Here is a 26,839-nt window from a genome sequence, read left to right as displayed (position 1 = left end):
TTCTACTAGGTATGCGTTTATTTTCACGTGTAACAGGAAAAAACATAACTAGCACATCACCATGTGACTGCGGGATATATTGCATAGCACAGGACTAAAGTTTGAAGTAAGTAAAATTAAAAAGTAGGTGTGAGTCAAAGGAAATCTTAAGGAAAAGAGAAGAGCAGAGCCTCGGTTAGGACAAAAATTGTGGAGGTGATATGGGAGGGCCCCGAGTGTGGGGCTCACTCCCCAAGCCTTGAGTAAGAAGCTGGGCTCTGCTCTGAGGCCCCTAAGGGGCTCTACAGAGAAACCCTGCTCCCCGCCCTCGTACTTGGAGCCCAGGGCATCCGCAGAGGAGCGTGTGCTGCATCCAGACGACCCAGGGAGGCAAGTACTTTGTTTCATTTGTTCACGCCCTACAGAACGTCTTAGAAGTTACAAAGCAACAGGAGTGCCTGGGTGTCTCAGTCAGTTGGGTGTCCGACTTCGGCCCAGGTCATGATCTCACCATCCGTGAGTTCGAGTCCCGCATCAGGCTCTCTGCTGACAGCTCAGAGCCTGGAGCCTGCTTCGGATTCTGTGTCTCCTTCTCTCTCTGCCCCTCCCCCCACTAGCACTCTGTCTCTCTCTCTCAAAAATAAAATGAAAACACTAAAAAAAAAAAAAAAAAGTTACAAAGCAACAAAGTGATTTTCCTTAAAAGGGAAGGAGAATCTTCTAGGTACAGCCTTGAGGAAGCAGTGGTCATAAGGCAGCCTGCATTGGAGGGTCCAAGTGGGACTTGGGGGCGGGGCATAAACAGGGGGGCTGAACAGACAACCTTGGCACTGTCCTTGGAGGAGTGTGTGCATGTGGGGGGGTTTGTGCGCACGGCCCCCATCAAGGCTGTAGGGGGAAAACTCAGAGTTCCTGGTACCCTGTTCCCCAGCAAACTATTGGCACTTAATCAATGTCTGTTGAATCACTGTCGCACATGGGAGGAGCGCCAGAAGGCAGGGCAGAGGGGTTGCTGACGTCCTTGGACGTCAGCATACAGCACCCTCTCCTTCTGCCCCTGCTGTTCAGGTTCATGCCTGAGTCTGCTGCCCACATCAGCGTGACATGTCCCCCCGGTGAGAAGTCCACGGTTGCCACCACTAGGTCACATTCTTGTACATTTATGAAACATTTCCTGTTAAGATCCCCACCTCGCCCCAAATCCAAAGAATGTTTCTCATCATATAAATCTCAAAAATTTAAAAAAAGGGCTGTTAAAGGAGGACCCTGGAGTTCTACTCAAACAGCTCAGTCCTGCAAGCCAGAGCTGGTCTTACGCCCCCTACTGGACAGCTACAGGGTATCATCTAAAGACTCACCCCAACTCACCCATGGAAATGGGGGTCAAGGCCAGTGCTCGAGAGGGGCACGACCCTAGGAGATGGGAAACCTGGCCATGATGTTCAAGGTATGGAAGCCTTCCAGAGCCCAGAGGGCAGAAGGAGGAGTGGGAAGTCTGAGGGGCACTGGCCACCAGCCTTTGAGCTGGGAGGGGGGTGGGGCTGGGGTGGCTCAGCCCCTCACGTCCCGGACATGGTGAGCAGAGCTACAGGCTGGCCCCTGTCATGGCTCAGAAGGAGAGTGTGCAAAAGTGGGTCAGAAAGGCAAACCGAGTCGGGAAAGGTCCTCCCCCCCACCCCCAGTCCAGGGCTAGTGGGCAGCTCACGGCCCCAGGGCCCAGTGGGGGCCCTCAGCAGCACCCTGCAGCACTCCGCTCCACGTGGCATGGCTTGCAGAAGAGACGGTTGTTCAGCGGGTAGCAGCCTTGGTCTGTGGGCTCCACAGACAGGAGGGTCCTGCAGTCCTGCGGGAAACGAGGCACAAGTGGATGGACCCCAGCCTGAGCCCTGCAGCCCGGAGCCCGCATGGGGCGGGGACTCCCCCAGCATCTGTGGATGAATTTCACTGAACGAATGTACTCCCTGAGGGCCAGGGAAGCCTAGGGGCACATTCGATGCGGGCTTTCAGCCACACAGAGGTGTTGAGTGATGAGGGCAGAGTCAGCTGAGGGGAGACCTGAGGACACTCGGAGAATCACGGACACTGAGGGATCATGGAAAGATCTAGAAGGGCTTTAATGAGCGCCCAGCAGCCCTTTGAGAACATAAGCTCTGTGAGGCCGTAACTCCGTTTACCACTAGGTCCCACCTAGACCAGAGACTAGTATACCACACGCATACAATAAACATCTGCTGAAGGAGTAACTGAATCTAGTCCAGTCGCTTCATTTTACAGATGGGGAAACTGAGGGTCTGGGGAAGGACGGGCTTGCCCCAGACCGGAGAGCTGGTTCCAGAGCTGGGACAGGACAGGTTTCCAGGCTGAGTTCAGTGGTCTCTTTTTGCTCCCCTGTCTGTACGGCTTCAACACTGGTACAAACTTTAATATTTCTTATTTTTCAAATCACCAAAGGATTTTGGATCAAGGAGGATGGGGATTCGAGGCCCAAACTTTGCCCACCTTACCATTCTGCCACAGCCCATACCTCATCGGGGCCTCACCTGTACACACACTGGAGAGGGACAATGGGGACAGTTGATGTCCAGGGGCCTGGCTCAGGGCACGGCTGGCATCCTCTGGAATCCGCATGGATCAGACCAGAGGGGCTGGTCCCCAGAGAGACAACTTGGGTCGTGTTGGGTCCTGGCTGCCATCTGGGCCCAGCACAGCCAAGGGAGAAGGGCGCCCTCATGTGTCTCTTCCCTGAAACTGCACCTCAAGTCCCACAGGGGACTGCAGGCAATTTAATGCCAAGGGTCTGTGCTATTTCTAATGGCCACTTGTTTGGTATTCCGAGAGTACCAAGTGTCCAACCTAAGGTCTCCAAGGGCCACACGTGACCTCTCATGTATGTATGTATGTAATCTCTATACCCACCGTGGGGCTCGAACTCAAGACCCCAAGATCCATAGTCACATACTCCCCTGACTGAGCCAGCCAGGTGCCCCTGACCTCTCCTAATTTAGAATCAAGTGAGGAAACACCCCTACTATGACTGGGTCACAGTCTGCGAGGGAGCTGCGGGGTGGTGGAAAGCTGGCTAGACCCGAGTCAGACGGACAAGGGTTGGAACCACTTTTCTCTGCCTCAGTTTATCATCCCTCACCTGAGATGGCACCTTGAAGCCCATTTCCCTCCCCTTCCCCTGAAATGTAACTGCCAGAGTCTGAGCTGACTGCTAGCAGCAGGGGGATGACACTCATGGCCACCTTCGCCAAGCTGACCAAGGGCACACAGGGAGGGCCTATTTGCTCACCAGCCAGGCTCAGGGAAAAGTGAATCACCACTGGGCCTTAATGAGGGCTAGGGTGGTGATAAAAACTCGAGTGACATCATTGTTCTTTCAAGATGTGTTATCAGCTGGACCTTGAACCATAACCAACGCGCAACATAACATGGGCAATATGTCAACTTCTCTCCAAGCCCCCTTGTCACCAGCAGTGCAAACAGCCTCTTGGCTCCAAGCATGCGTATAAATAAGTGCAAAATAAAATAAATGTTTGGAATTGCTCACGGGCTGATCAAGAGATCTCCTCTGAGACACTCAGAGATTTCCTCTGGGACACCCCACGGATGGCACCCATACAAGTAGCTACCTTTGTCCCCATCCCCAGAGACGCCAGCTCCATCAGCAACATGGGGGTGACAGAGGAAGAGCCAGGGGACGCCTCTGAGAGCCTCCCCAGCAGGACTGACTCCGTAATTGCAGAGTCCAGGGGCAAAGTGCAAAGCCGAGATCCTTGTTCAAAGAGGAAGCACTTCAAGTCGGTGACAGCAGAGCTCGGAAGCAAGCAGGGGACCCCACTGAGCGGGAGACCCTGTGCAACTCGGGGGGCATTTCTTGCTGGGGCTACAGCACCGCCTTGAAGCAGTCTCCCCATCTCAGCCTCACTCCACCCTGTAGCCTGAGGTCCAGACTCCTTAGCTTTGGCACAGGAGTCCCTTTTCTTTCCTCTGGCCTCATTGCTACCACACCCTTTGGCACATTCCACTACAGACAAACCTAACAACTTCCCCTGCTTGGATTCTTCAGGCTTGCTTGTGCCACCGTGGGGTTTTACAGGCCTGCGCCTCTTTTCTGGACTTTCTCCCCCCCCCCCCCCACCCTCTCTGAATGCCTGGCGAACTCCTGCTCATCCTGCAGGACTCTGGTGAAGCATCGCCTCCTCCACAAGATCGCCTTTGATTCCACCACCCTGGTTGGACTTGACCACCGCCTTCTTTGTCCCAAAGCTGATTTGTACATGCTCTTTTGCCTGGAGACGATGTCTGTACCGTGCGTCTGCCCAGCATCCCTCCCTTCCTAGGGTTGAAGCAACTCCTGTCTCCTATGGTTCTGCTTTGCTGGCCCCAGGGGTAGGCAATCGTAGCCCCGGCCAGTGATTGGTCCAGAATGGACATGTGACCCAGGCTGGGCCAATCAGAGCCCTTCTAGGGACTACACCGGTTCCCTTGATGAGGTTTCTAAGTTGGAAGATGTTAAAGCTGGATCATCGGTGGCCAGGCATGTATCCGCCTCCTCACAAAGGATGTTAGCCCACAGGAAAAGGAAACAAAGCAAACACACAAAATAGGCAGGACCGAGATGGAGAGTGAGCCTTGATTATCCGATCAATAACCCCACCATCAGCCTTCCCATGAGATTCTCCTTGAGGAAAAGCAGGATGACCTTGGTTTTTATCGTCTCTCGGAGCTTTCATTATTAGACACTATTTGCAATTATCTCCATTCTTATTTGCCTTCGCTACTGAGCTGTGAGCATTTGAGAGCAGAGCCCCCACCCTGACTGGTCACCGTGTCCCAGTGCCCAGCGCAGGCGCGGCACCCCGCGGGCTCTCGGCAGGGCTCCGGGGCCGTGCAGATAGCACGTCCCGAACTCCTCATTGCCCGACTCACCTCGCACCTGTAGCAATTTTCATGGAAGTTCCTCCCCATGCACTCGATTTTGAAGGCATCCTTCCCGTCTCGAGGGATGATGGGGTTCTCACAGATGCTGCACACAGGGGCGAATTTCCTAGAGGGAAGGGAACCCACGCTCGAGGCGCTCAGCCCAGGACCGCAGAAATTAGCTGTGGGAGCCGGGGCGGCTCTAGCTGGCCTCCGGAGCTATTTCAGATGTGTTGCCATGTGACTGCACCTGGAGCCACAACCACAAACGCCTCTTTCTTCCTGGCAGGAGCGGATGGAGAGTCCTGGAGAGTCCTGTGTAATTAGACTCGGCTTCCCAGGGTATAATCAGCTCGAGCCAAGGAAGTGACTGGGGGAAAGTTTGAATTTGAGAAAGCAGAGAAATCTGCTGTGTGTTCACTGGGGCTTAACCCCGTTTCATTTATCTTGTATTGTGGGTCACTGTTTTTTTTTTCCCCCCCTTCCTCTTCCCTTTCTTTTTAACAGGCACAGCTGCCCTTGTGCAGTGAGCAACTCCAGGACAGCGGCTGAGCCTCAGGCAGAGCGTGCTCTAAGGCGAGCTACTGGGGTCTGGGGGTTTGAATCGTAGCTTCACACTTATCAGCTGGGAGAATTGTCGGCTGCCTGCCTCCGTTTCCACATGTAAAACAGAACCCTTCAGAGTACCTGCCTGCCTATTAATCCCCAGGCTTGGGGATAAAAGGGCCTAATCCACGCAGAGCGGCTGGCCCGGCGCAGGTACCCAGAGCATCAGCTGCAAGCAGGTGTGTGGGACAGGCCACCTGGTTTCTGGGAGCCCAGAGACCGCAGGAAAGCTTTGCTCCGGCCCCGAGAGCTCAGGCTCGGTGGCTCTGCTCTGGCGGGGCCCCACCCGGTGCGCGGAGTCCCCTCCCGTACCTATAGAAGTCGTCCAGGCAGTACACTTCATTCTGGTTGTCCAGGGCAAAGCTCTCGTCGCCAATGCACCGGGCACAGGTTACACAGGTGAAGCAGGTGGGGTGGAAGGCCTGGCCCAGGGCCCTGATGATGTGTTCCCGGACCACCTCGCCACACTTGCCACACTTCTCCAGAGTGTCCTGGGACAGAGGGACACCGCCTCAGAGCCATCCCGTGGGTGTGCCCACTCTGAGCCAGAAGGGGTTTCCGGCTGGCTACCCACAGGGGCCCAGAAGGGCAGGGGTACAGGAGACGGGCTCAGCCTGAAACTATCACCCCCAAACCACTACCGCTGCTTAAAACGAGTCGAGCTCGGCAAGGTATCCTTGGCCCACACTGAGGAATCCTGCCAAGAAGCTATTACCGCATTTTTTGTTACTAAGACATGCTTAGGGCCCGTGTCCACTAGGGCCCATGGGAGAAATCTCTCTTAAACCTCAGAGTCAGGAAGAGGAACTCCTGGAAGAGCTGATATGCTTTTGACCTTGTAGACAACAAACCTTGAAACTCTTAACCTTCTCCATCAGGCCACTTGAAAGCTCAGAGTCAGATTCCATGCTCCACCTTTAGGAATGACTATAGGGGTCTTTTATTCATGAATATTATATGTAATATAATATATATTATATATTTATATATTATATCTATATTATATATTTATATATTATATATAGAATATATTTATATTTATAATATATATTTATTAAATTAACTATAATTTAAATGTTAAATTGAATAAATTTAAATAAGTAAATTTAAATAAATCAATTTAAATAAATCTAATATAAATAAATATATAAACATATAAATAGATAATATATAAATACAACATATTTATATTTATAATGTATATTTATTAAATCAAATTAAATATTAATATAAATTAAAATATAAATATTTCTATTTATAATATATAAACATATAACATATAAATATATAAATAATATAATATATAAAATGTATAATATATACATACATTTTGATTTAATGTTTATTTTTTATTTATTTATTTAAAAAAAAAATTTTTTTTTTTTCAACGTTTATTTATTTTTGGGACAGAGAGAGACAGAGTATGAACGGGGAAGGGGCAGAGAGAGAGGGAGACACAGAATCGGAAACAGGCTCCAGGCTCTGAGCCATCAGCCCAGAGCCTGACGCGGGGCTCGAACTCCCGGACCGCGAGATCGTGACCTGGCTGAAGTCGGACGCTTAACCGACTGCGCCACCCAGGCGCCCCTAATGTTTATTTTTGAGAGAGAGAGAGAGACAGCTCATGAGTGTGAGTGGGGAGGGGCAGAGAGAGGGAGACAGAGGATCAAAGAAGGCTCGGGCTTGAACTCACGAACTGTGAGATCGTGACCTGAGAGCTGAAGTCGGACACTTAACCGACTGAGCCACCCAGGTGCCCACGATTTATTTTTAAAGTTTACTTATTTATTTTGAGAGAAAGAGAGAGAGAGCATGAGTAGGGGAGGGCAGAGAGAGAAAGGGAGAGAGAGAATCCCAAGTAGGCTGCGGAGCCTGGCCCTGGGCTGAATCCCACGAACGGTGAGATCATGACTTGAGCCTAAATCAAGAGTCAGATGCTTAAAGGACCGAGCCACCCAGGTGCCCCTCTGATTTCTTTATCTATCTTTTACATTTTATTGTGGTAAGAACACTTAATGTGAGGTCTACTCTCTTAACAAATGTTTACGTGTACAACATTACTATAGGTATGGGTATTTGTGCATTCTTACAAGCTGCCTCAAATCCCTTCTGGAATGAGGATTTAGGGGGTGGGGAAGGGAGGGAGAGGGAGAGAGAGAGAGAGAGAGAGAGGTTACTGAGCAAAGATCCTCCAGCCTGTCCACCTTCTCACCTCTGTTCTAGGCAGGTCTCCTCTGTTCCTGGCTGTGCTCCTGTGTTTATTTAACCTGAGCTCATCTGGACAGATAAGGTATGTTTGCCTAAGCTGCCTATAATCTGCTCATATTTGGTGGGGACAGCATTGTCCCCTCTCCGTGTCCTGGGGGCCTCCCTCCCCTCCCTAGAACACTGCCAGGGTCTTCCTCCTGCCGCTTCCAGCTGTCAGCCCACCCTGGCCCCAGCTTCCCCTCAGTGACTCACCTCTGCCTGGCTGCAAGGTGAGAGAAGAGGACAAGACTGTCCTCCACTGTCACGGTGATGGGGGTCAGAGGGATGGGGTGGGGATGGCCTGACTCCTTGCTGCTCCCACCCTGTGCCTTGCTGGCTGTGGTAAGACGGAGACTGGCTGAGCCTATCATCAGATCATTCGGGTTTTTCTAGATTATTCCAGCTCCAAATAGTCTACCTCCTTGAACCAGTAGTTTTCAAACTGCGACGTGTACCAGAATCACCGGAGAGACTGTTAAAAGTGCAGATCGCCAGGTGCTACCCCCCCGCAAGAACAAGGTGAGGCCCGCACACACCCAGGTGACGTGTCTGTGAGTGGTCTTTATGCCACACACCAGTGAGTTAGCAACTCTAACTTCGTGGCATCCAAACCGGCTCTCCCAGACCGCATTTGGTACCCAGAGGTGACACAGATTCCCATCAGGCTGTGCACTGGAGCCTGTGGCTTCAGGTGAGATAGAAGACCACGGACAGGCTCCAGAACCAGATGGGTCTGGGGGAGAATCCCGGCTCCACCGCCTTCTGGACGGTGACCTTGTGTGGCAGGCTGGGTCAATGCCCCCAAGACATACAGGTCCTAATCCCTGGAACCTGTGACTACTTTCAGGGGCAAAGGAGATGGCAAATGTGATTGAGTTCATGGTCCTGACCTGGGGGGATTACCCTGGGTGGGCCCTAAATGCCATCCCAAGGGTCCCTGTAAGGGGGACGCAGAGGGAGATGTGATGCCGAAGAAGGAACCAGGACGCTGAAGCAAGATGCCACCCTGCTGGCTCTGAAGGTGGGCAAAGATTTCAGAGCCTGCAAGGGATGCAGCTGAAGAAGCGGGAAGAGGTAAGGAAACAGATTCTCCCCTAGAGCCTCTGGAAGGAGTGCGGACGTGCCTTTGGACTTCCGACCTCCAGAACCGTAAGAGAACAAATGAGTGTCGTTTGAAGCCATCAAACAACGGTTGCGGTAATTTGTTAGAGCGGCCACAGGAAACTAATACACCTTGGCTGAGCTCCTTCCTCTCTCTGAGCCTCAGCTTCCTCATCTGTGAAGTGGGTCAGTGGTAACTGCCTCCCAGGATGATTGTGGGGAATGAAATAATGGGACGCCTTCCAAGGGCCCAGCACAGCGCCTGGTACCTGGAGGCCTAGCCGCAGGGGGGGTTACCTGGTAGCAGGATTCACAGAGGGGCCGCCCGTCCTTCTGGTAGAAGCTCTGCCCGGCCAACTGGCGGCGACAGGTGCGGCACGTAAAGCACCGGGCGTGGTATTGCCTCTTCATGGCTTCCACGGCCAGCTCTCGGGGGGACACGGTCTTGTGGCAGAAGGCACAGACGTCTGGGGTAGAGACACAGGTGGTAAGCCCCCTGGGCCCAGAGTACTGCACCCAGGCGCCCCCCGGAACAAGGCCCTGGGGGTCGTGAGTGTGGCCTCATTTCAGGAGGAGCAGTAAGAAGGAATGTGACCTGCCTCTGAACGCCTAAATCAGGGCCGCCTGGCTGGCTCCATCGGTGGAGCTCGCGACTCTTGATCTTGGGGTTGTGGGTTTGAGCCCCACACCGGGTGTAGAGATTACTTAAAAATAAAATCTTAAAGGGGCACCTGGGTGGCTCAGTCGGTGAAGCGTCTGACTTCGGCTCAGGTCATGATCTCAGGGTACATGAGTTTGAGCCCCGCATCAGACTCTGTGCTGACAGCTCAGAGCCTGGAGCCTGCTTCGGATTCTGGGTCTCCCTCTCGCACTGCCCCTCCCCTGCTTGCGCTCTGTCTCTCTCTCTCTCAAAAATAAATAAACATCAAAAAAAAAAAAAAAAAAAAGGAAAGAGAGAAAGAAAGAAAGAAAGAAAAGAAAGAAAAGAAAGAAAGAAAGAAAGAAACAAGCAAGCAAGCCTAAATCAAAGAACACAGCATCAAGGGGCGCATGGGTGGCTCAGTCAGTTAAGTGTCTGGCTCTTGATTTCCGCTCAGGTCATGATCTCGCGGTTTGTGAGTTCGAGCCCTGCAAAAGGCTCTGCACTGACAGCATGGAGCCTGCTTGGGATTCTCTCCCTCTCTCCCCCTGCCCATCCTCCTCCTCTCTCTCTCTAAAACTAAATAAACATTAAAAAAAGAAGAACACTGTCAGGACAAACGGGTTGCCATCTGCAAAAATTTAAAGGAGGGTCCACCGTGATACATTTATACCCAGACAATTCCAAACGTATCAGAGATCTAAGTGTGAAAAATGAAACCACAGGACTAGAAGAAACCAGAGAATTATTTCATAACCTCGGGGTAGAGAAGGCTTTTGGTGCATGGTAAGCACTAATAGCTGCTAATTAAATGGGTAACACACGGGGCCAAGGAGGCTGCGGGCAGTCACGCCCTCACTGGGTAGCAGATGGGGAGGACCTCGAAGGACAATTTCGCAAAAAGATCAAAGTTACAAATGCACCTACTCTTTGCCCACAGTATCTCCTCTCCCAGAAATTCTCTCACAAACCTACACACAGGCAAAATGACCTACGTGCAGGGCAATTCATCTCAGCCTTATTTGTCACAGCAAGAAACCACCTAAGTGCCCATCCGCAGGCGACTGGTCGAATGCATACGGCAGGGCCCTGGGAAAGAATACTATGCACCTGTGAAAAAGGACCCACTTTCTGTTCTGATGTGGAACGAGCTCTAAGATGCTGGAAGGAAAGAAAGCCAAGAGCAGAGCAGCCCAGAGTTTCTGCTATTTGTGGAAAAATGGGCAGGGTTGGAGGGGGGGACAGGTACTTGTATTTGCTTGCGTATGCATAACCTATCTCGGGGAGGATATGCGACACATTAATAACAGAGGCTGTCGATCTGGCAGGAAACTGGGTGATACAGGGATGGGGGCAAAGGGGAGGCTTTTCACGGCGTACCTTTTCATGCTTCTTGTTTTGTCTACGTGAGAACATCGTGTGTTCAAAAAAACTAAACGGTGAAAAAATTCAAGCCATTCTGCTATCACAGCACATTTTGCAGAGCAATATTTATTTATTTGCTTATTTATTTTTAAATGTTTATTTTTGAGACAGAGAGAACGAGCATGTGCGGGGGAGGGGCAGAGAGACAAGGGGACAGGGGATCTGAAGCAGGCTCCATGCGGCCAGCAGAGAGCCCGACGTGGGCCTCAAACCCACAAACCGTGAGATCATGACCTGAGCCGAAGTCAGACACTCAATCGACTGCACCACCCAGCTGCCCCTATTTACTTATTTATTTAAAAGTTTATTTTTTTATTTTGAGAGAGAGAGAGAGAGAGAGAGAGAGAGGAAGAGTGAGTGAGCAGAGGAGCAGCAGAGAGAGAGGGAGAGAGAATCCCAAGCAGGCTCCGCACTGTCAGCACGGAGCCCGACGGCGGGCCTTGAACTCAGGAACCGTGAGATCGTGACCTGAGCCAAAACCAAGAGTCAGACGCTTAACCGACTGGACCACTCAGGTGCCCCTTGCGGATCAATATTTAAATGGGTTTCAGTTATAAAGGAAAAAGGTTAAGGCGGTAAAAATAAAATCGACGCACAGTTCTAAGGCCCATCACTGAACCGTGAGTGGAGACAGATGCTGTGGCCGCTGCTCTCCTACTTTCCCACCTGGAAGCTCGTGCTTGTGCAGTGAGGGCCCCCGGGGACCACCCAGAAGCCTTCCACGCCTGAGCCTCTACCTGTGGATGCCTCTCTCTCGTGGAAGCCAACAGGCTCTTCTGGGGGAGGCGGCAGCTCTTCCGAGGGCCTGGGGGGACTGGGCCGAGGCTGGAGCGGAGGCCTCTCTTCCAGGGACTGTGGGGACATGGAAGGGAGGGCAGGAGAGGTGACATCCAGTGGGGACCGCACACGGGCCTCTCAGCTCTGCTCCTCCTCTGGTGGCACTGGGCACAATTAGCCCCACTGCTCAGAGGAGGGAACCAAGGCGCAGAGAAGCAAGCGACCTAACGTCACTCAGTAGGAAGGTACCACCGGGGCCCAAAACTACTTCCTTCTGAGGAATCGCCTGGAATCGTTTTTCCCTGGCCTGGAATCCCTCCCATTTCTACAACGGCCTCTGTTAAGGGCAGAGGATTAAAAATATCTTCTCAGAGCTGAAAGGGGTACTCGAGCGGAAAGAGGGTGGGGAGCCCCTTCTCCAGGGACCTTGAAAAACATGACCAATTTTTAGCAGCTTGAAGGCTTCGAAGAGGGACGGCCCTCAAGCAGGAGCAACCTCCAGGCTTAAGTCCCTGAAAGGCGCAGACTAGCCCTCGCCCTCCCTCGGCCCCCGGGGCTCTGTCTGGGGGGTCGGCAGTACCTGTGGTGGGGGCGGGGGTGGGGGCAGGTGCAGCTGCTCTAAGTCCGAAATGAGGGAGGCCCCCGTCGGGGCAGGGGGCTCCTCATCAGGGGACGGCGGCGGAGGTGGGAGGAGGTCCAGGTCCGGGAGTGCGTCCTCGCCATCCAGGGTAGGAGGAGGGGAAGAACACCCTGCAACCAAAAGGGGAGAGAGGCTTGGAGGGAGTCTCTCTCTGCAGGTGGACAGAAGAGGTGTCCGCTTTCCCAGAAGGCCATGCAGCGTGAGGGGCTACGAGCTCAGGTCCAGGGTCACCGAGACCTGGGTTCTGCCTCTGGCTCTGCCGTGGGTCCTTAGGCAAGAGACTCAATCTTCTGGATCTGTTTGCTTAGTTGAAAAATGGCTATCAATCTTTGCGGACTGTTGTGAGGGTTAAGTGAAGGGGGCAGGTAAAATGGCGCAGGCTCCAAAAACAGCACCTGTCAGAACCCTCCAGAACAGGGGTGCCGGGGTGGCTCCGTCGGTTAAGCGCCCGACTTCAGCTCAGCTCGTGATCTCACAGTTCGTGGGTTCAGGCCCCACGTCGGGCTCTGTGTTGACAGCTCGGAGCCTGGAGCCTGCTTTGGATTCTGTGTCTCCCTCTCTCTCTGCCCCTTTCCCACTCGCTCTCTCTCTCTCTCAAAAGTAAATAAAAACATTTTAAAAATGTATAAAAAATTAGCATCCCTTATTCCTTTTTACTTTTTTTCCATGTGGATACTAGAACATTATTTTAATTTATTTTTTAATATTTTTAATGTCTACTTATTTTTAGAGAGAGAAAGAGAGGGAGTGCAAAAAGGGGAGGGTCAGAGACAGAGAGGGAGACACAGAATCCAAAGCAGGCTCCAGGGTCCGAGCTGTCAGCACAGAGCGCGACGCGAGGCTCGAACTCACGAGCCACGAGATCACGATCTGAGCCTAAGTCAGATGCTCAACCGACTGAGCCACCCAGGTGCCCCGTAGAACATTTCAAAATATGAGGCCTGCATTGGTGACCTGCTTTATATTTTCATTGGCCAGTGCTGACACAGACCTTTTTTGGATCTTGATTCAAAAGATAAATCATCTCATGAATTCTCATTTTGTAGATAAGGAAGAGTGAACTATTCTACTGAATATGCAAGAAATATACGCAAGATACAACACAAATACACAGTATATGGTATACAAGAAAAGACAGCAAACCTTTCATTCTGCTATAGTCCAACACTTGAAAGGTATTTTTATGGCATGTCAGGGAAAATCAAGAATGGAGAGAGTATTAGACAATGGCCATCTTTGGACATGCACCCTGAAGAATGCGGTGCTGAAATGACCCAGTTACTGGGGTTTCCTTTAAATTACTTCACAAAAGCTATCAACACTAGCCAAATTATGGAAGGAGTCCAAATATCCATCGACGGATGAACAGAGAAAGAAGATGTGGTATGTACACACACACACACACACACACACGCACGCACACAATGGAATATTACTTGGGGATGAAAAAGAATGAAATCTTGCCATTTGCAACAATGTGGATGGAACTAGAATGTGTCATGCTAAACGATAAAAGTGAGTCAGAGAAAGACAAATACCATATGATTTCACTCATGTGGCATTTAAGAAACACAATAGATGAACATAGGGGAAGGGAAGGAAAAATAAGATAAAAACATAGAGGGAGGCAAATCATAAGAGACCCTTCCTTTTTCCTAAAATGTTTTAATGTGTATTTACTTTTGAGAGAGAGGACAAGTGGGGGAGGTGCGGGGGGGGGGGGGGGGACAGAGGATCCGAAGCGAGCTCTGTGCTGACATCAGCGAGGCCGATGTGGGGCTTGAACTCACAAACTACAAGATCGTGACCTGAGCTTAAGTCAGATGCTCAACCGACTGAGCCACCCAGGTGCTCCAAACCATGGGAGACAAATACAGAGAACAAACTGAGGGTTGCTGGAGGGGAGGTGGGTGGTGGTGGGGAATGGGCTAAGTGGGGGATGGGCATTAAGGGGGGGACTTACTGGGATGAGCACTGGGTGTTGTAAGTGCTGAATCACTAAATTCTACTCCCGAAACCATTGTTACGCTATATGTTAACTAACTTGGATTGAAATAACATTTAGAGAAATAATAAAAAAATAAATCACAAAAGAAAAGTAAAAAAGAAAACAGAAATGGAATAGACGATACAAATGTGGCAAAATCTTATCAACTGTTGATACTGGATCCAGGATAAGCAGGATTCCTCTAGCTGCTCTATTCTGTGTATGTTCGAAAATTTCATTAAAAAAAAAAAAAAAAAAAAAAAAGAACCCAATAGCAAACGCTAGTACATACCCAAGAAAAGCACCCGGGCATGAAGTCATGTTCAAGGTTAGCGCAGCTTAACGCCTGCAGGGAAGGCTGAGGCCCACGCGGTGGGGGGCGGGGGAGGGGGCCTGGATCCCAGGGCTCTGCACAGGGAGGAGGAGGAGGGCTGGGTCTCACCCAGTTCCTGCCTCAGCCCCAGGCTCTGCTCTATCCAGGAATGCTCACTATATACTGTGCGGGTGACCTCCACCCCTCCATGCTGTCCTGTCGAGGCACTGCCCAGCTTCCCTGGAGGAGGCGACTGGGGGTCAGGCCCTGAAAATCCTCTGTTGGCTGCCATGTGCAGGGAGAGCACTATTCTTAGTGCCCCAGGGAGAGAGGGCACGGAGTCTGGTCCGCGTCTGCCCTCCGTCCCCCTCCTATGTCTGGGGCACAAGGCAGGCCAGGCCTCACAAGGTCAGACTCCCTTCACACCCATGGAAAGCAGACGGAAAGTGCCTGAGGCCCTGCCCCCTAAAGACCTGGGCTCTGTCCCATTCCCTGCTGATTCACGGGGGCACCTCTCTGGGCTTCAGGTTTCTTGTCCATTCGAGAAAGATAATGAGCCCCTTCTGCTTTCTCCCAAGGACTGAGGGACTGTACAGATGGGAAGATTATTCTAGACCTGTGAGTAAGCCACAGAATCATCTGGGGGCTTGCTCAAAGGCAGATGGTGAGCCCCACCCCCAGAGCTTCTGACTCAGCAGGCTTGGGGGGAAGTGCCTGATAATTTACATTTTTGAAAAGTTCCCAGGTGCAGCTGCTGGTTCAAAGGCCACACTTCATTTTTTGTCTAAGTTTATTTATTTTGAGAGAAACAGAGACAGCACAAGTGGCAGAGGGGTAGAGAGAGAGGGAGAGAGAGACAGAACCCCAAGCAGGCTCCGTGCTCTCAGCACAGAGCCAGACACGGGGTTCGAACTCACAAACCGTGGGATCCTGACCTGAGCCGAAACCAAGAGTCAGATGTTTAACTGACTGAGCCTCCCAGGCGCCCCACAAAGGCCACACTTTGAAAACTAGTCTTTCAAAGGCACCTGCGTGGCTCAGTCGGTTAAGTGTCTGACTCTTGATTTCGGCTCAGGTCATGATCTCATGGTTCGTGAGTTCGAGCCCCTCATCTGCCTCTGTGCTTACAGTGCAGAGTCTGCTTGGGATTCTCTCTCTCTCTGTTCCTCCCTAGCTCGCTCGCTCTCTCTCTCTCTCTGTCTCTCGAAAGAAAGAAAGAAAGAAAGAAAGAAAGAAAGAAAGAAAGAAAGAAAGAAAGAAAGAAAACCAGTCTTCTACTCCCCAAGCTTCTCCTGCCTACTGCCTTTGGGCTAAAACAACAGTTCTCAAGTGTGGTCCCCCCACGGAAGCATCAGCATTACCTGGATATGTGTAAGAAATGCAAATTCTCTGGCCCCACCGCAGAGCTGCTGAATCAGAAACACCCGGGGTGGGGCCCAGCCGGCTCTGTTTGAACAAGCCCCTCATGGAGCTGAGGCTGCTCCAGTGTGAGAGCCTTGCTCCAGATGAGCTCAAGTGAGTCAGGAACCAGATCACGGAGAGGCAGAGGCACGCTCAGGCCTCTCCCGGGACCTGCCTTCTGTCCCCAGCCAGGATAGGAATTCAAGACAGAGAGGGGCTTGAGGCCACCAGGCGGGTGTGCAGAGGACCCCGGGCGATTCTGTTCGAGCGGCCACGAGCAGGAAGAGGAGAAGCAGCTTTTTAAAGAGAAGCCGAGAAAAACTGACTTCTGACTGTGAGCTGGTGCATCCGTGTAAGTGCACGCGAACCTCTAGAGGGGAGTGGGGACCACTGCCAGGATGAAAGGGCCAAAGAGACGTGTGTGGATTGCCCAGGGGACAAGTACTGGATGGGGCGTCAGGGGACAGCCTGCAGCAGAGATGGCTCCCGCTTTGTGGTGCTCAGACCAGACTCATGACCAAGCTGCTCACCTAGAACCTGTCTCACTCAAGTGAGGCCGAACCCCAAGATTCCCTGCGCTCTGCCCGTTTGCCAGTTTGGCAAAGCAAAACGGCGGGCCGGCCGCTGCCAGGCACGATCCGATGACCCGTGAAAATGTCCCGGAAACGTTGGCGTCTGGGCATCTAAACTATGTTTCCTGGACTCCCTCTCCTATGCAGAAGGGACGTAAGTTTCTTCAACCGGATCACCTGTCCTGATGTGTGAATTCCGGTCATCGTGGTCCTGGTTCTACATGGAAGCACCTGGAAGAGGCTGTGTTCTTGCGATGTGTGGTTAGGAAGGAAAGATCGGTTCACAAGGTTGGGTCGTATGAAGAGGCATGTTGCACGAACGTCCGTGCATTCCCACACGTGTATACGCGTGGCCCTTTCTCCTGCCCCTTTCTGGCCACCTGGAGTTGGCAGTTCTACTGGTCTTTAGGTGGTTTGTGTGGTGACGGACGCACAGGGCTGCCCTAGCCTTGCTTGGGGACAACAGGTCCCAGGGGGGCCTCCGGAGGGTTGTCCTTGATGTCTCTTTGCCTCCCTATTCCACCTGGTATCCCATTAGTCAAGACATCCCCCTGCCCCAGGCCCCTGGATTGTCCTTCTTCCTTGTTTCTACCCAACCAACAGCTGAGACTCCACGGAGTGGCAGGGAGAGAGGACCGGAAGGCTCTCTGTCACCACGGCAGCAGAGCCAGGCACAAGGTAAAGAAAAGCCATTTATGACGCAGATCCGTTCTGTGATGGGTGTGTCATATACACGACCAAATTTCCACTTTCCAGAGCAGGGAACCAAGCGAAGAAACAGCTTGCGTAAGACCACACAGCACGTGAGTGGCAGAGCCCGCGAGAGAATAAAACCCCCTCTGAGGTCCTCCGACACGCCCGATGCATTCCTGCCGCAGGGCCTTTGCACTTGCTGTTCCCGCGGGCCAGCTCTATCCTGTCATTCAGGTCTTATCAGAGCTGAAATGTCACCTCCTTGGAGAAGCCATCCTGACTACCCCATAAAAAGTTGTACTCCACACCTCTCCACCATGTTTTATTTCTGTACAGCACTTGTGTCTCCCCAACATCATATAATTTTGTCATCTGTTTCCCCCGCTAAGATTTAAGTTTCATGTAGGCTGAAAGCCTTGTCTTCCTTTACTTGTCCCCAGTACCTGGCCCAGAAAAGTAACAGCAGGTAACACATTTAACACTTTCTACGTGGCAGGCGCTGGCCTCAACGTATGTTTTACTTCCTCCATTCCTCACAACAACCCTCTGAGGAAGGTACTATCATTACGCCCACTTTATAGATTAGGAAACTGAGGAACAGAGAAGAGCCAGGATTCAAACCTAGGTAGGTGGGTTTGCATCTGCCTGGCACATAGTAGGTGCTTGATGAATGAATGAATGAATGAATGAATGAATGAATAACGTCAGAGTCGGCCCCTTCCTCCCCACCTCAGTGCTGCCTCTGAGCCAACCTTCTGCCCAGCCCCCTCACCCTCTTACCTCCATTGGAGAGCTGAGACGGTACAGCTGGCCCTGGGGCTGCGGCCTTGGCAGGTGGAGTCCAAAGGCTGGGCCTCCCTGCCGAGCCAGCCCCGGGTGCCTTGGTGGGAGCAGGGGGCTCCCGGGAGCGGCCAGGCCGGGCCTCGCAAGCTGCCCGCCTCACTTCCTCGGCCACAGCCTCATCCCGACGCGGGGGTGCCAGCGTGATGAAGACAGACGAGGCGACCCTCTTCTCAGGCTTCGAGGCCATTGTCTCCGCTCCTGGTGGTTCTGGGGACAGAGCGGGGCACAGGCTTGGGCAGGGCTTAGGGCACAGGGATGTGCTCTACCTAGACAGACAGACATCCTCAGGGCATTGAGCCTCCCTTCTCCTGACAAGACAGGAGTAGCTGCCCTACTGTGCCAGCGGCCCGGGCCAGCCCCACCGGAGACAAAGGGCCTGGGGACGTCCTTTGGGGGAGGGTGGGCGTCCACCAGGTGACTTGGCCACAGGGATGGGTCCTGACCGCCCCTCCCCCGCCAACCTACACACCTGGGGGAGCAAAGGGCAGCCCTGCCCTGCTCACCTCACAAATGATTAATTTTCCTCAAGTGCGAGGCTCCTGCCGGCCCTCTGGCTCCCCACCCCCGGTGCTGGTCCCAGCCCAGGGCCCGGCCTGCCACTGGGCCACACCCCAGGTACCTCCCTCCCCCGGGATCCAATTCTCCTGGGAGGGAGTTAGTTCCGGGGGTCCAGGCCAGCTCTGCTGGGGGAGGGAGACAGCGTCAACTGTCAGAGCACAGGGGTGGGTTCCAGGAGGCAGAAGGGGACAGGAAAACAATCAGAGCTGCCGTTGATCAAGACCTACCCTGGCTGCGCTGCCCTAAGCACTTTCTGCCCCCTCACTTCTAAATCCTCCCAGCTGTTGGGGGAGAGGCACTATGACTATCCTGACAGACGAGGAAACAAAGGTTCAGAGAGGTAAAGTCACTTGTTCGGGGTCACACAGCAGTGGAGCTGGGATTTGGACGCAGGGCCCAGGCTCTTGGCCACTCGGCCCTGCCACCCTCTCCCAGCCCAGCCCACAAGCCCGCATCCTTCTCTCTGTGTCAACCTCTGTATCCAACCAAGTCTTGATTCTATCATCAGACTCTCTCACTCTGTCCCATCTCCAAAACCAGGCCCTGGTTCAGGCAGGGGTGGGAGCCCCAGTGGTCTCCATTCCTGCCTCCTGCCCTGATCTTCCTAGAGCATCAATCTGTCTCCCTGTTACTCAAAAGCCTTCCATGGCTCCTACTAGCAAATTCCTCTGGCTTCAACTTCTTTTTTGACCACCCTGGACCATTCACCTTTTCTCAACTTTCTCTCTTACCTGCCTTGGCATGTTTCCACCCCCTGGTTTTCCTCCCCTGCCCCTACCCCAGGGTGAACGTCAGTTTTTTCAGCTCAGATATCACCTCTCCACGAAACCTCCCCTGATTCCTGACCCTCTCCCTGGGGCAGCTGTCTGCTTCTGCAGGGTGATGACAGCCCATCACAGGACATACTGGCTCACGGTCACCGTGTCTGCTCCTACTCCCCAAGTGACTGCATGTGACTTCAGCTATGCCCGCAATCTTTGTGACCCAAGTCCAGAGTGGGCATCGGAGCATGAATCTGGGAGCAGAGCGGCATTCCTGATGTCAAAGGCCCCACTTTCCATCTCCCAGGTTGTGCCTGCAAACAGTAACCTCCAGGGCCAAGGCTGAGGGGGGCCATGCGGGTGGGGGAAAGGCAAATGACCACATTCAGCCAGGAGGACTCCTCACTGGGCTCCCAGGGATGAAAAGCGCCCCTTCTTTCTAACTCACTCTGTGGCTGAGCCACTCTGACATGGCCTCAAAGCCATGGAGAGAGCCATGGAGAGGAGAGTTAACAGGGACCCAGAGAGTGAATCTCAAGAACTGGGGCTGAGGGCCCCGAGGGACCCTAATGACAGACTTGGAGCCCGAGTGGCCACTCACAGGGCCCCCTCTGTATCTCAAAGCCACTGGCCACCTGGGTCTCTCTCGGTGACTGAAGGAATGACAGCAGCAAACACAATACACGCCCCTCAGTTCCTCTTAAATTGGTTTACACGTTTGGTTAAAACATATAGCTCAGTCTGATTAATAAAAATATCCGTTCTGAATAAGGAACCCAACATAGGAAGAGAGCTTTAAAAGTTCTTCAAAAGTACTTTCCTTTGGGGGCCCCTAGGTGGCTCAGTCGATTAAGCATATGACTCTTGGTTTCGGCTCAGGTCACGATCTCACAGTCCCGTGAGTCTGAGCCCCACGTCAGGCTCTGCACTGACAGTGTGGAGCCTGCTTGGGATTCTCTCTCTCCCTCATTTTCTCAAAATAAATAAATAAACTTAAAAAACAAATAAAGAAAAGTACTGTCCTTTTGTTTCTTGTTCTGTAAGTGATGTCTGGAAGTGTATAGACTTATGTGAGCTGTCCTAATGATATAAAACCATATGGTTTTGGGGCGCCTGGGTGGCTCACTCGGTTAAGCGGCTAACTTCGGCTCAGGTCATGATCTCGCAGTCCGTGAGTTCGAGCCCCGCGTCGGACTGTGTGCTGACAGCTCAGAGCCTGGAGTCTGCTTCAGATTCTGTGTCTCCCTCTCTCTCTGACCCTCCCCCGTTCATGCTCTGTCTCTCTCAGTCTCAAAAATAAATAAACGTTAAAAAAAAAAAAAAAAAAAACATATGGTTTTATCCTTTGCCTTTACACTTTGTTACGAGTTTAAGAGTCTATTTTTCTAAGCGGTTTTCAGAGAATTACATCCAAGAAACAACAACCATGGCACTTGCTGTGTGCCAGGCACCGCGGTACAAGCTTTCTGAGTCTCAAAACGCACCTGAGTCGCAAAACAGCCCGTTACGCCCCCGCTTTACAGGTAGTGCCATGTGAGGCCCCGAGAGGTTAAGTGATTCTTCTAGGCCGTCTCGGCAGATGCAGAATTCTAAATGAGCACCATTTGACCTGAGTCCCAGGGTGTCCTTGGACCTGAGATGCCACACTTTTCCTTCCCTGGATGATACGGGGGCCTCCAAATCCTCAGTTCTCACCCCAGCGTGCCCCAGTCCAGATCTATTATCCTGTGGTCAGTCATTCTGGGCTCATCCCCAGACAGAATGCTGTGGATGCCCCCTCCGCCTCCCTCCCACCCTGTTCTGACCCCCACTCCGCCCCAGCCCACTCCTCTGGGAAGTCAGATCTGTGGGTTTCTCGGAAAACATCCAAGGCAAACGTCCTAGTTGTGAGGCCAGATGTTCACAGCTGGGCAGCTCCACCCCCCCACCCCCACCCCCACCCCTCCCTGTGGTTCCCGGCAGGGACTTCTTTGGGGCCCCCGGGGGAAGGGGTCAAGCTGGGATTTTCAAAAGCCTGTCAGTCAGGCCCAGGGCTGCTAGGAGAGGGAGCCTAGGCCTCCCTCTGGTCCCACTCACTGCCCCCAGGTCACCCCAGAGGGGGGGGGTATGTGTGAGAAAGCTCCCTGTGGGGCTACTGGCCAGCCGCACCCAGGGGACCCTCCTCCCCCATCCTTCCTCCCGCAGAGGGCGAATCTGAGATCCAGTTGGGTAAGCGGAGAAAGTGGGAACAAAGGGAAAGAAAGTCATTTCCTGTCAAGAGGAAGGAAGGAGGCTGAGATCCAGCCAGCCAGCCACCCAGCCCGGCTTTACGCTGCAGCCCAGGGCAGGGGACAGGCTGCCTGAGCTGGAGAGCCTCCCGGCAGTGCCCCCCTCCTTCCCTTCCTTCCTACTCCTTCAAACCCCCTCCGAAAAACTCTGGAACCACCTGTAAGCTTTGTTCTTTAATACTTTGACCAAGCAATCTATGCTTGGTTCAGAATTAGATTTGCGGGGTTGGGGGGTGGTGGCAATGAGACGGTGCCCACCCCCACCGCTGAGGACCCAGCAGCCTTGGGTAGAGGCTCCCCCTTCCCCCTCTCCTACCTCAGGGAAGCCGAGGAAGCATAGGGAGCTGGATTCACACCAGGCCCCACCTCTTTCCTGCTGGGTGACCCTGAGCAGGTCACTGACCCTCTCTGGGCCTCAGTTTTTTCACCAAGTGAGAATTAAAAAGGTCTGTCCTGAAAGGTGATTGGCAGACAGGGCACAAGGAGAGAAGGTTCGGGAGATCTCGGTACTAGGTGGTTGCCAAGAGCCAGCTGGTTATCCAAGCTCCTGATGAGGAGAAGCTCCCAGCCGCTGGGCTGGCTTGGGGTGCCTGGGAGGACCGGACTTGGCCTCCGTCGTTAAGAGCAGGAATCTGGGCGCTGCCCAGGCTCTTCCCGGGGTCCTCGGGGATGGGCCGGAGGGGGATCCACGCCAAGACGCCCCCACGGCACACCCCTTCCCAGCCCCCCCCCCCCCAGGGATTTGAGGCCCAGAGAGGGGCGGCCCTGGGGCCCCTCCTCTCCCCTCGCCTGACCCGGGCTGGGTAAAGGGGCCCGGAGCTCCCCCGAGCTCCGGAAACCCGGCGCCCTCCCGCAGGCAGCCAAGCTGGGCGACCGGCCGGGTCACGGTGGGGCGCCGCCAGGGACTTTAATTCGATCCATGTGCGGGACGCTGTCCTCTTTGTGCGGGAGCTTCCGCCCTGCCCACCTCTTCCCCTGGCGCCCCTGCTCCCGGGCAGGGACACCGGTCCTCCCCCGGCTCCGGGGACAGAGACCGGGGGCTGAGACGGGGGGCGGCCCCCCGGCCCCCCCCACCCCCACCCCCACCCCGAGCGCCGGGGCTGGGGTCCCGACCCCGGGGGGAGGGGAACGTGGGGGGGGGGGAGGGCTCCGGCCAGGGGCGGCCCGCGCTGTCACCTGTGTGCGGCCGGGGCAGGGACGGAAGGACAGGATCCCCCCTCGCCCCGCTTACCTGCGTCGCCCGCGCCCCCAGCGGCTCCGGTCCGACGCCCGAGCGAGCAGAGCCGGGAGCGGCGCGGCGCCTCCCGCCCCCTCCGCCCTCCCCGCCCCTCGGCTCCCTCCGCCCCGCCGCCCCGGCCGCCTTACCATAAAAGGTGAAGCTCAGGGGGAGGGGGCCCGGGGTTCCCGCCGGCGGAAGCGGCCCCTACCTGCCCCCCCACCTGCCCGGCCTCGCCCCGCGCCGCCCCCGCCGCCCGCCCTTTGTTCCCTCGACCCCTCCTCCCGGCTCCAGGGCCCAGTCCCGGGGTGGGAGGCCTGCCCCCGCTGCCCACTCCCCTCCCTTTGCGCGCCCTCCGGGGTCCTTGCCCCCTCCCCCTTCCCTAGGACACCTGGGTTGGCGGCCCCACCTGCCCGGTCGGGTGGAAGGGGGGTGGGGGGTTCTTACGTCGGAGTTTGGCCTCAGATCTCCTAGGGTCCTAAGAGTCAGGTGGACCTGGGTTCCAAGGCCATTCACTAACCGAGTGACCCTGGGCAGTCACTCCGCCTCCTGGAGCCTCCGTCTCTTGTCTGTAAAATGGGAGTGATGGCTGCCTGGGGTCAGCCTGAGGATAAAAGAAGATAATGACGGTGAGAAGCACCGGGGTAGCCAGTGGTCAGTATATACTGGGCTTGGGGCTTTTTTAGGGGGTGACCCTGGGTGGGTGTCTCAGATGTCCAGGGACAGGTCATCTCAGTTTGCTGTTATCACTGCTTGTGGGGATCTGTAAGCCCTTGGGTCCCAGGGTCGGTCCCCCGCCCCCCCTCCCCGGGGCAGAGGCCCCTTCAGGAAGCCGGCTAGGCAGGGCCCAGCCAGCAATCAGGTCACCTGGTTTGCCACTCCGGTTCCAGTCTCTGACTCTCTCCCACCTCCTGCACTCCCCCCACCCCCTCCTCCAAGCCAAAGTAGATAGAATTTGGAGAGGGGAGGAGTAAACAGAGCCTGGGCCCTGGGACAGGAGATAGAGCCTGAATGGGCCGCCTGGGTCCCTGGAGGCCTCGGGGAACATTGCTGGGAAAAGGAATCTGGGTCTGATTCAGAGGCAGATTGTTCTTTTGATTAAAGCCACAGCAGCTGAGGCCAGAGGAGTGCTGGACCCAGCGGCATCTGGGGGAAGAGGCCAGGCAGCGTCTGGCTTTCCCCTGTGGCCCAAGTTACAGTCGCGCTGGCCAGGATGGCTCTGGTGTTGCTCCTGAGGGAGGGGCTCAAGCGCAGGGGGGTCGTGAGGGGGTACTTGGATCCCTCACCTCTCCTCCTCTTCCTCCTCCCAGCCTCTCTAAGTTCCTCACCCACTTTTGTCATCCTCTTTTATGGACCGTCTCAGCCACGTTGCAATGACAACATCATAGGAGCTACTGACGTCGACATCTGCAGGCGCCCCACCTACAGACCTTTCCACTGAATCTCCAGGACGGCCCCGTGCGGCAGGGCTGGTTCTATCCGCTTCACAGTTGAGGAAACTGAGGCTCCGAGAGGTGCGAGGCCACACGAGGGGCGAGTGGCAGAGCTGGGTTCAAATCCGAACCAGCCAGTGCCCCTGGATGCACACACGGCTGTGCTGGGCCTGTGGCCCCTGTGCACCTGCGGCCCTCACAGATGCAGAAGTGGAGGCTTGAGGGCGGAGGGGACTTAGACTCCAGGCTGCCTGGGGCCTGGGTCGGGCTCATTCCCCCCCCCCCCGCCCCCTCCCTGCAGCACTTCTTGGAGCAGTCTTCCCCAGGAGGAAGGAGGGGGCTGCTGACTGCCAGAGATGGGAAGGACCTTACAGAGGAAGGTGCGATCCAGAGGTTTGCGGATAGTTTGGGCCCTAGAACCCCCTTTTCCAGCGTTTTGTGACCCAGAAGCTTATTTAAAACAGATAAAAAAGGGGCCGCCGTCCCTCATTTCCATATCCCCTGAGCCACCTCACTGCGCCCCCTGCACGGGACAATGAGGCACCGAAGGGTTGAGCTGGGGCCTCGTCCAAAGTCACACCAACTCCATCTGGGGCCCAGACCTCTGCACATCTGCTCTGGGTTAAGACTGGCTGGGGAAGGGGGAAGGTCGAAGGGACATGTGGAGGTCCAGCTGCCACCACCTACCTGCTGTCCAGCACCCCCGGCCACCCGTGCCACCTCTGTCTCTGCTCCCGCGTGGAGAGGAGTGTCCTGGTTAAGGCTGTCCCACACCAGCCCGGATGGTGTCAGTGTCACCTTGGCAGGTGCCAAGCTTCCTGCAACGGAAACCCAGGAAGTGCATTGGATGGGAACACACGCCCTTTGTCCGCAGGCTCAGAGAGGCCCTGCTCCCTCCCCGTCTCCATCCTGCTAGCCTTGGACCAGCTCTCTCCCAAGCCATTGAGCAAAGGGCCTCCATCTTTTATTAGGGCTGTGGCATCTGAGACCCCAGGTGGCAGGGAGGGGGTGGGAGAGAGGTTGGGGGGAAAGACCCAGGGCAGTGCGGACATTTGCTGTCCAGTCAGAGGGCAACGTGGCACCCACTGCCCACAGAAGAGGGCTTTGATGCAACAGACGTGGTGGGGCACCTACTGTGTGCTAACAACGAGTGGAGGAGCCCAAGGGAATCACGTCAGACATAATTAATCCTTGTCCCCATGGAACTTACGGAGAGTTGGGGGAGATCAACATGTAACACAAATTAACGTAATAACTACCATTGTATCACGGTGACCATAATATAATGGTGAGGTGTGCCATGATGGAATGAGCAAGGGGCTGCGACAGAGTAAGGGGTACGGGTGGGGGTAGGGGAGGCCTCTCTGGGGGGTGGGTGACATATGGGCTGAGATGGGGAAGGGCCAGCCGTGAGAACAGAGGAGGACACTCCAAGGACAGGGAGGCAGGAGGAAATACATGGGCTTTGAGGTCAGACTTCAGCTTAACTCCCAGCATTCTGGTGCTGGCTATGACCTTGGACAAACTCCTTCCCTCTCTGAGGCTCTTGTTTCCTCACCTATAACATAGGGGAGGGGCACCTGGCTGACTCAGTCCGTGGAGCACAGGACTCCTGTGGGGTCATGAGTTTGAGTTACACACTGGGTGCAGAGATTCCTTAAAAATAAAATGTATTTTTTAGTTTTATTTATTTGGGGCATCTGGTAGCTCAGTTGGCTAAGCGGCCAACTTCGGTTCAGGTCATGATCTCATGGTTCGTGAGTTCAAGCCCCGTGTTGGGCTCTGTGCTTTTACCACATAAATAATAAACATAAATAAGTGTTTATTTATTTTTGAGAGAGACAGACAGAGAGACAGCGCGCAAGCCGGGGGAGGGCAAAGAGAGAGGGGAACAGAGGATCCGAAGCCAGCTCCGTGCTAACAGCAGCAAGCCCCACGTGGGGCTCGAACTCACAAACCGTGAGATCATGACCTGAGCCGAAGCCGGATGCTTAACCGACTGAGCCACTCAGATGCCCCCAAAGTGAAATCTTAAAAAACAAACAAACAAACAGGGGCACCTGGGTGGCTCAGTCGGTTAAACATCCCACTTTAGCTCAGGTCATGATGTCACGGTTCGTGAGTTCAAGCCCCACATCAGGCTCTGTGCCGACAGCTCAGAGCCTGGAGCCTGCTTCAGATTCTCTCTCTCTGCCCCTCCCCTGCTCACACTCTGTCTCTCTCTCTCTCTCAAAAATAAACATTAAGAAAATTAAACCAAAACAAAAAACAGAGGTGCTGCGCTGGATACCCTCAAATGGGGACAGGACTGCTTCCCTTTGCAGACCTGTTGGGGACAGAGGCACTGAAAGGGTACCCCCCAGAGCCTGGCCCATAGTTAGTGACCACCAAGTAGCAATGGCTATTCTCCCACCACTCTTGCCTGGTCTCCGGAGATCTCGGTCCACACAGTCC

General features: G+C 54.1%; 1 protein-coding gene across 6 annotated transcripts; it reads right to left on the bottom strand.

Moving 5' to 3' along the window:
* Window positions 1–25,188, bottom strand: FBLIM1 (filamin binding LIM protein 1). Of its 6 annotated transcripts, none has more exons than XM_045475765.1 (9): window positions 25,073–25,188; window positions 23,400–23,556; window positions 18,088–18,357; window positions 12,282–12,451; window positions 11,662–11,776; window positions 9,157–9,326; window positions 5,824–6,002; window positions 4,915–5,032; window positions 1–1,822 (listed from the first exon to the last, which is right to left on the bottom strand). In XM_045475765.1, exons 3-9 carry the CDS (start codon window positions 18,335–18,337, stop codon window positions 1,709–1,711), a joined length of 1,116 nt encoding a protein of 371 aa, XP_045331721.1. In that variant the 5' UTR covers window positions 18,338–18,357; window positions 23,400–23,556; window positions 25,073–25,188; the 3' UTR covers window positions 1–1,708. The 6 variants fall into 6 exon arrangements, with proteins under 6 accessions (XP_045331721.1, XP_045331722.1, XP_045331724.1 ...); XM_045475766.1 differs by lacking the exon at window positions 25,073–25,188 and adding an exon at window positions 23,820–24,013; XM_045475768.1 differs by lacking the exon at window positions 25,073–25,188 and having other exon boundaries at window positions 23,400–23,834.
* Window positions 25,189–26,839: the final 1,651 nt, after the last annotated feature.

Source organism: Leopardus geoffroyi, chromosome C1, assembly GCF_018350155.1.
Source record: "Leopardus geoffroyi isolate Oge1 chromosome C1, O.geoffroyi_Oge1_pat1.0, whole genome shotgun sequence".
Taxonomy (NCBI): Eukaryota; Metazoa; Chordata; class Mammalia; order Carnivora; family Felidae; genus Leopardus; species Leopardus geoffroyi.
Note: the sequence above shows the minus strand (reverse complement) of the source record. Positions and strands in the feature narration are given on the sequence as shown.